General features: G+C 42.7%; 1 protein-coding gene across 1 annotated transcript; it reads right to left on the reverse strand.

Moving 5' to 3' along the window:
• Positions 1-7,960: 7,960 nt before the first annotated feature.
• On the reverse strand, positions 7,961-8,902 carry LOC108402337 (olfactory receptor 9K2-like). The gene has a single exon (XM_037006191.2). It carries the CDS (start codon positions 8,900-8,902, stop codon positions 7,961-7,963), a length of 942 nt encoding a protein of 313 aa, XP_036862086.2.
• Positions 8,903-9,650: the final 748 nt, after the last annotated feature.

Genomic DNA, 9,650 nt, shown 5'->3' on the forward strand with positions numbered 1-9,650 from the left:
GAATACATATCTTTCCAAAGAAGATGTGCAAAAGGACACAGGTGCATAAAAAGATGCTCCACATCACTAATTGGGGAAATACAGATCAAAACTACAGTGAGATATTACCTCACACCTGTTAGAATTTTCATTATCTAAAAAGACAAGAGATAACAAGTGCTGGATGTGAGGATGTGGAGAAAAGGAAATTCCTTTGCTTTGTTGGTGGGAATATAAATTGGTATAGCCACTATGGAAAACAGTGAGGAGGTTCCTCAAAAAGTTAAAAAATAAAACTACCATATGATCCAGCATTCCCACTTCTATATATACATCTGCAGGAAATAAAATCCAGGTCTCAAAAAGGTATCTGAACTTTCATGCTTACCGCAGCATTATTTACAATAGTCAAGACATGGATGGAATGAATGCATGCATCTCCAGATGAAAAAATAAGGAAATGTGAGATATATACATTTATTTATATATTTATTTATTTATTCATTATACATAATCTATTATTATAATATTACTATTATATTGTCAGTCACTAAAAAGAAGGAAACCCTGCCATTTGTGATAACAATGGACAGACTTGAGGGCATTATGCTCAGTGAAAGAAGTCACATAAAGACAAGTACTGTGTGCTCTCACTTATATATGGAATCTAAAGAACAAGCTCACAGAAACAGAGTAGAATAATGGTTGCTAGGGGATGAGAGGAGGGGAAAATTGTTGACGGTGGTCAAAGGTAAAAACTTCCAGTTTTAAATAAGTTCTGGGAGCCTCTGGATATAACTGCAATATTTCAAGAATCTCTCACCTGGCCTTATCTCTCACCATATCAATAGGTGTTTCCAAAGGGTGGAGAGCAGTATTCATCTTCATATCAATAGGTAATTACAAGGGAGAGCAAAGGCATAGCTCCACTGGAGAGGTTGGGTGGGGCTCCCTTCTTCTGCAGCCAGGTCACCAGAGACATGGGAGAGCAAAAGTGGACAACTGCTTGTAAGAAATAAACAGATTTCTCCTACTTTATTTCTCCCTTTGACTGATTTCAGTTTCAAAGGTGTCTTCCCAGGGATTCTCCCCTGCAGAGTTACATCTGCCAGTAGTCGGCAGGACCACTGAACCTGAAATCTGTCTACATGGGTGCACCTCCTAGAGGGGTGAGGCCTTTCCCAGAATTGGGGAAGGTTGGAGACACTGAAAGCTGCAGAATTACCCCTCTGTGAGATAGAAGACTGCTTAGAGGACCTGCGTGGCCGTGTAGCAGCTGGGATTGTGGGATGTCTTTTTCTCGAGATAGTGGAAAGGGTTATTGATGAGAGAGAGAGGGTTATCAAGGAGAGGGAAAGAGACTTCAGCAGGAGAGGGACACACTTCACCATCACTCAGAGGAGCTGGCAATGGCCTATGGGATACACTAAGAAAGACACACAGTTATTGAGAACATAGGTCAAGCTCCTTTAAGATATGTTAGCGGCAGCAAGGGAGGAGGCATCAAGAGAATCTGCTTTGCATGAGGCCATAGGAGAGGGGGAGGAAAAAAGCAGTGCCTTCAGCTCTGGAGATGGTAAAGGAGATGTTGGGAGAGGATGAGGGGGTGGGCTGGAGGTCTGATCTGTTGCCAAGGCCACCACCCAAGGCACCAGCCTTTCCCATATTAAAGGACCACCTGGTTGTAATGAAGAAAATAAAAACACAACAACCATGGGTTCCTCAGGGGAAGGAGGTGCCCCCACCCCAGGTTGAGGAGCACTCTGTCCTACACCACTGTACCCAGCATCAGCTAGTGGACGTGAGTGTCAAGTTTCAGCAGAAGCCATCGGAATCTCTGCCTACATGGCTTTTGCATCTCTGGGATGTAGGGGAGGAAAATCTTGTTATGTCGGGTTCTGAAAAGGGTAGACTGGCCTCACTGTTGACTCACACTTCCCTCTGGTAGCAGTTACAAAGTGCGCATCACACCTCAGGGAATCAGACGCTTCTGAATTGGTTGACAGCAGCCATCATGGCAGTTTGGCCTAATCAGGGTGATTTACTGTACTTACCCACTAAATGGAAAATGTATGCAGTGCTCCGGCAGGTGTTACGGGAGCTGGGCATGAAAAATACCATCTATAATATGGACAGCTAGGGCCCACATGAGGAGTTGTTCACCACAGGAATGAGAAATCTGGTGCTCCATACAGCTCCCCCATCTCTCTCTGAGTTGCTAGTGACCATTCTTGCCCTACTCTTGCCCCCACATAAGGCAACCATAAGTTAGGCTACTCATACTTTAGCAGATCTGGGAGAGGTTGAAACAATAAAAGCACAGAAAGAAGTACAGGCTGCAGATGAAAGGACAGATGCAAAGGTCTCCATAAAGGTCTCAAGGACCCAGATGTGGGTTGACTTGATAAAGGTGGGGGTAGTGGAAGAAAAACATGATGGGCAACCCAATAGGATCTTGTTAGAACTGTGGCACCACCTAGAGCCAGAGAAGTAGTTCCAGCCCCTGAGTTCCAGAGGCAAAAGCCCCATATCTGGCCTGTGTCCCTGCAGGACTTACTGGGGACAGTACTCAGTCTCTGCCTGCGTGCCCACCCCAGCAGGATAACTACTGGGTGTTGCAGTTCGACAGAGCTGGGGTTAAGGTCCCCACCTTGGGGATATGGTGGGGACCAGAGGCCACATGAGGAATCAGCAATTTATTGGCCCCCTGTAATGTACAACATGTCCTGCCACTGGTGGAAATAGGAGCTGAATGCTCTCTGACTTATGGGAACCCTACACATTTTTCTGGGACCCCTGTTGTCATAGATGGCTATGGTGGTAAGGCAATAGAGTGAAGATAGCCCAAATCCCACTGGAGACAGGACATTTACCCCTAAAGAAGTATACTGTGTACATTTCTCCCATCCCTGAAATAGGGGTAGATATCCTGCAGGGCCTGTGGTTACAGACCACTGCAGGTGAGTTCAGACTGAGGGTACATATTGTAAAGGCAGTTCTGAGGGGACATGCTAAGCACCCGCCTGTGGCTATGACTGTACCTCGGTGGGTGACAAATACTAAGCAGTATAAATTGCCTGGGGACACAAGGAAATTGGAGAAACTCTACAGGAGTTGGAGAGGGTGAGCACCATAAAGCCTACTCATAGTCCTTTTAATTCCCCAGTATGGCCAGTGAAAGAGCCAGACGGCTGCTGGTGTATGACTGTGGATTACAGGGAATTGAACAAAGTCACATCCCCTTTGCATGCTGCTGTCCCTCCAGAGCAGCCCTTATGGACACCCTCAGTCATGAACTAGGGATATATCATGTTGTGGACCTTGCTCATGCTTTCTTCCTTATTGACATAGCACAGTAAAGTCAGGAGCAGTTTGCCTTCATGTGGAAAGGCTGGCAGTGCACATTCACTGTCCTTCCACAGGGATACCTCCACAGTCCCACCATTCATCACAGATTTGTAGCCCAGGACTTGGCCACATAGAAGAAACTGCAAATGGTGCAGCTGTATCACTACATTAATGATATCATGCTCACGTCTGACTCTCCTGCAGATTTAGAAGGGGCAGTTCCTAGACTGCTGCAACATCTATAGGAGAAAGGATGGGCTGTGAACAGCAACAAGGTTCAGGGACCTGGTTTGTCAGTAAAGTTTTTGGGGGTTGTCTGCTCAAGTAAAACTTAAATTATCCCAGAAGCAATGATAGACAAGGTCCAGGCTTTCCCCACCCCTACCACTGTGGCAGTATTACAAGAGTTTTTGGGTCTTTTGGACTACTGGAGAGTGTATATCCTGTACTTGGCACAAATTATGAAGCCCTTTTGCTGGTTGGTGGGCATCAGGTTGGAAATGGAATCAGGTGGAACTACAATGAAACATGTACAGCTGTTTTTACTGCTGCTAACAAGCAGTTAAGGCCATGTAGCACTTGAGTGTAATGGACTCATCAAGGCCCTGTGAGCTAGATGTTCATGTAACCAAAGATGGTTTTGGATGGGACCCTTGGCAGCAGCTTGAATGGACACACCAACCTATTGGATTCTCATCATAATTATGGAAAGGAGCAGAGGTCCAGTACACCATGATAGAGAAGCAACTGGCAGCTATGTATCATACCTTGCTAGCTATGGAGACCATCACCAGAAGAGCTCTGACCAAAGTAATAACCACTTATCCCATCACGAGGCGGGTGCCAAAGACCATGAAGTGGCATGGCAGAGATGCCTACACTAACCAAATGTGGTGCATATTTACAGCAGCATAGCACTCTATTTGCACCTGAAGTAGAGAACTCCAATGCTTATTGGAACCAGTGACCTATACTAATGGAAAGCAGGAAGAACTTGCATTTGAGCCATTGGTAGCCAAGATTCCTTATCATAAGGAAAAATTCCCTATACCTGAAGATGCTTGGTATACAGGCAGCTCCAGTCATGGGCGGCCCCTGAAGTGGAGGACTGTGTTTTTCCATCCTAAGACTGAGACAATATGGATGGGGATGGAAAGAGGAAGAACAGCCACTGGACTCAGTTGTAGGTACTATGGCTTATGACCACCAGGAGCCCTCCCCACTAGTTGTCTGCACTAACAACTAGGCCATCTATCGGGGCTTGACCCTGTGACGACCAACATGGTACCATGCCAACTGGATGGTTGGTCATCAGCCCCTTTGTGGGCAAGAGTTGTGGCAAGACCTATGGGCCTCTGGTCAGACTAAGACAGTTACTGTATAGCATGTGACTGGCCATTTGCCTTTGGCATCCCCAAGGAATGATGAAGCAGACACATTGGCCCAGGTGTGTTGGCTAGAAGGAAAGCTTGCATCTGACATAGCTCAATGGTTACATAAGCGTTTATTGCATGGGGGCAAAAGACAATGTGGGCTGCAGCCCCTTGGTGGGGCTTGCTGTTGACCTTTGATGAACCAGCAGAGCCAAGAAGGAGTGCATTGTGTGCTCTAAGAAGGACTTACACCGAGTCCCACAGCAACATGGGACAATAGTAAGTGGGCCAATGTCCCTTGTCAGGTGGCAGATAAGATTATATTGGGTCTCTGCTCATATCAGAAGGATATCGGTATGCCATGACTTGTGTGGACACAGCTCCTGGACTGTTGGTTGCTTTTCCTGCATGTCATGCAGTTCAACAAACCACCGAAAGTGGTCTAGAGCATCTCTTGGCAGCCTAAGGCCAGCCACAGGTGATTGAGAGTGATCAAGGCACCCACTTTACTGGGCATGCATTACAAGAATGGGTGCAGCAATTAGTAATAAAGTGGAAGTTTCATGTACCATATAACCCTATCAGGGCAGGCATGAGAGAGAGGTACAATGGTTTGTTGAAATTTGGCTTGACACCGATAGTCTAAGGCACTAGTCAGTTCGTTTATGGACAGTGCTATGACATTTGAATGAGAAGCCCCCAAAAGGAGCCTTGAGCCCTGTGAATATGCTAGCACACATTTCTGTCTCTCCTATACAACTATATGTGCAAACCAAAGAGGAGTTATTGAAGCCAGGATATGGTCAGCAGAGCAACATCCTGCTGCCAGCCCCAACTGCATTAAACCTTGGAGACTCTGTTGAGTGCACATAGCCCTGGACACTTCAACACATGGACCAGCGATGTCTGGCCCTTCTGGTACCTTGAGTAAATGGCCTGGAAGCAGGCCTCCTGTGTATTCCTTGGGTAACTATAGAATGACCCCCAAAGATCACAGTAGTGTACTTCAAACATCCGGGGAGGTAAGAGCATCTTATGGGAAAGTTTTATTTTATCTTTATGGCCAGTGCATAATATACCTCCTATAGCCCTATATATTGACCCATCTGTACCTCCCACAGGGAGAGGTATAGCCCTATTTATTGACCCATCTGTACCTCCCACAGGGAGAGGGGTGAAGGTCTGGTATACTAGACCAGGACAAGATCCCATTCCTGCCACTGTCCTATCACAGGACCACTCTCTTGCATGCATCCTATCTGATGGTTGCCTATGCTGGTGTCATTAAAACTTGTATCTTATCGCCCTTAAGGTTATTTTCTTCTATAGTCCCTGTGGCCTGAACCTGCCCCTGGCTGCAGCTGCTGCATGATTGCTCTGAACTCCCTACCCATTCAACTACTGACTGGCTCTAGAATGGGCAAGCTATGGACTAAATCTTTATAAGACTTTGAACTTAGCTGTATCCTCCTGCTTTAGGAATATCATGATTTTATTGCTGTTTTTATTGTATGTTATTAGTCTGGTTACAGTGCTCCAATCTCCTCACACAGGGGCTACTGTGGAAGATGGGGGGCAAGTTGACTGTGAGTCAAGATTTCTGGAGGGGTGGGCTGCCATATAATTGCAGTATTACCAGAATCTCTTGCCTGGCCTTAGCACATCTCCATATCAATAGGTAATTACTAGGGAGAGCAAGGGCATATCTGGACCAGAGAGGTTGGGTGGGTCCATTTTTCTGTAACCGGGTCTTGAGAGACATGGGCAAGCAGAAGCGGACAACTGCTTGTAGGCAATAAATGCGTTTCTCCCACTTTATTTCTCCCTTTGACTGATTTCAGTTTCAACGGTATTTTGCCCAAGGCTGGGAAAATGTATTCCCCCCAGAGTTATAGTAAGAATAATTTAAAAAGTCTATTTTTTTAATACTATATGATATACCATGGTACTATGCTCCACCATTTACTATTATACCCCTCCTTTTCTAACCTCTGCAAGGAGATATGTGATTTCTATGGTCACTGGGATTTTTCAAAATCCATTGGCTATATTGATATATTCTGACATTATCTAAGTAGAAAAACACACATTAAACAGTACAACATCTTTTACCACATCTACTCACTTCTGCATCTTCCCAACAATATTACAATTATATCCCATAATTTACAAATAAAGGACATACAATATGAGCAAAACTTTATCTTTTCAGCAATCTTTTCCATTGTTTTTTTTTCATATTTGGAGATTTGAATTACCTAAAATTGACATTTGAAAGCACAACCTAATTGGGAAAATTATAACATGACAATAAAGATATTACTTTAAAAATGATAGCTCATGAAAGTATACCACCAACATTAGAAATATTAGAAAAACAAAAAGATAACATATAATTAAAATACCAAATACAAAGCAAATAAGAATTATGTACATATAAATAACAATTATCAAAGAAAAGAAAATAACCCAGTACAAACCAATGAAAGTAGTTTGAACATCTAATGCAATTTTTGTCCCCTCAAGGTAGGACATCAGTACCAAAGGCTTTCCCTTTGTGGATTTGGGTACCCAAGGTTTTAGAACATTGATTACAGAATACCTTTCTCATCTTTGATATAATGATAAATCAATAACAATCAATATAAATAAATGACAATAAGATACAATTAAACACCAATGATGTTTTGAATTGCTCTGATAAACTCACCATGGCACAAGCAAACACAAAAAAAATCTTATACCATGATATTTATCAAGAATGATGGGTCCAGAATCAAGTCATTCTAAATAAATTTTATAAAATAATTAAATATTAAAACCCAGAAATTATCCTGCCATGGGTTAGCACTTCCTCTAATTATAAGAAATCACCTATTCTGAGGTTAACATCTTACCAAAGTAATTTTTCTGCCCACCATCTCAATAGGCCTAGAGGAAAAAAATTAAAATTGAGTTCTTCTTTCCCTCCCTATCATAAACTTACACCTAGAAAGAGTGAGAAGTATATTTTTACTTATATACTTAAGTATATAAGAATTCTTAAGAATGGCTGCAAATTTTATTTATGCTGAAGATATAACACTGCTCTTAGGGAAGACTGAATGATTGGTTGGTAGAACTCCTTCAATGAAAATAATTCATTGGAGGGAAGGCCAACTTAAAGGATCTTAAATGACTCAAGACTGACCCATATTGAAAGGAAATCCGGACGAAACAGTGATTCAGCCCATTAATGAGGAAATCACAAGAAAGTAAAATTAGAGTAAAGCCTTTTTATTCTGTAGAATTTTTCCCAAAGCTTGTTTGACCTCCTTGTTTCTTAGAGAGTAGATCAGAGGGTTTAACATGGGTGTGACCAATACATAAAATACTGAAGCCACTTTACGAAGTTCAGGGTTGCTTGGAGGCGTGAGATAGACAAAGGAGACAGTCCCATAGAGCAAACTTACAACCCCCAGGTGGGAGCTGCAAGTGGAGAAGGCTTTCCTCCTCCCCTCACTGGAAGGAATCTTCAAGACTGTGGTCACAATATACATGTAAGACACTACAATAACAACTACTGTGGGCAAAATAATGAGGACAGCCAAACTAAGAGAAACCATCTTGTTGACAGAGAGATTAGAACAGGAAATCTTCTCAATTTGGTAAGAGTCACAGTAGAAGTGATCAATGACTCGGGAGGCACAGAAAGACACTGAGAATGTTATAGTGACTTGGAGGGTGGAACTGACCCAGCCAAAGAGATAGGAACCAGCAACCAGCTGAGTGCAAAGGCATCTTGACATATGGACACTGTAAAGAAGAGGATTGCAGATGGCAATGAATCGGTCATAGGCCATGGCTGCCAGGACAAACCCCTCTGTTACAATGAAAAGCGCAGAAAGAAAGAGCTGGGCAGCACACCCTGCAAAGGAAACAGTCTTTCTCTCAGAAAGGAAGTTGACCATGGCTGCAGGTGCAATAACAGTGGAATAGCAGAGGTCAATGAAAGAGAGATTGCCTAGAAAGAAATACATTGGTGTGTTCAGCTGGGAGTCAGTCACAATGATTGTCGTCATGCTAATGTTTCCCAAAAGGACCATGCCATAGACCAGTAGGAATAGGAAGAAGAGAAGAATGTGGAGTTCTGGACGGACCCTGAAGCCTACAAGAATGAATTCAGTTACATCTGAGTGGTTGCCTGCTCTCTTGTCACCCATGGCAAAGACCTGCTAAGAGGTACAAGACAAGGTTAAAAATGGAATTTGATGTCTATTTCCTGATATAAAAGATCCTTTCTCTCTTGTAGAAAATATTGACATTTATGCTATCATCTCCTTTTTGCCATCCAATTGTGTTAGGTATAAGTTGCTGCAGCCCTTTATAGGAACTGAATCTGAGATATATTATAATTGCCCATCAGCACACAACACATGTCACCTAACTCAGTTGTCTAATGTGACCCTCCAAGTAAGTGCCCCTTCTGTTATTACATAAGTGACTTACATGCATAAAACATTACATATTTATGACTGTTTAGCTTCTCACTCTATTTACATGGTAAGTTTAATATATCTGAAGGTTTAGAGATCTGTATAAGCATTTCTTCTCATCTTTAATTTGCATTTTCAGATTTATCCTCAAAAATGTTTCTATTTTACAATGGAGGGGTCATATAACAACAATTTAAAACTTCATGAATAGACATTCAGCATTAATACAGGTCAAGAACTAAATAGCTTGTGAGAGTTTGAAATAGGTTAGCACGAGATTTGGTTGGCTATCCAAATTTAAAACCTTGAAAATTAATGAATGTATCTTCAGTTTCTTTAAGTGGACAAAGCGCAGGCATGCTAGAAGGAGAAACCCATGGAGCATACCAATCTCTGCACAAATCTTTCAAGAAGCCAATTTGATAATTCACTTGATACAGCAAGTGAAAAAAAAAGGAAACTTCAAAACAATGTT

Source organism: Manis javanica, chromosome 10, assembly GCF_040802235.1.
Source record: "Manis javanica isolate MJ-LG chromosome 10, MJ_LKY, whole genome shotgun sequence".
Taxonomy (NCBI): domain Eukaryota; kingdom Metazoa; phylum Chordata; class Mammalia; order Pholidota; family Manidae; genus Manis; species Manis javanica.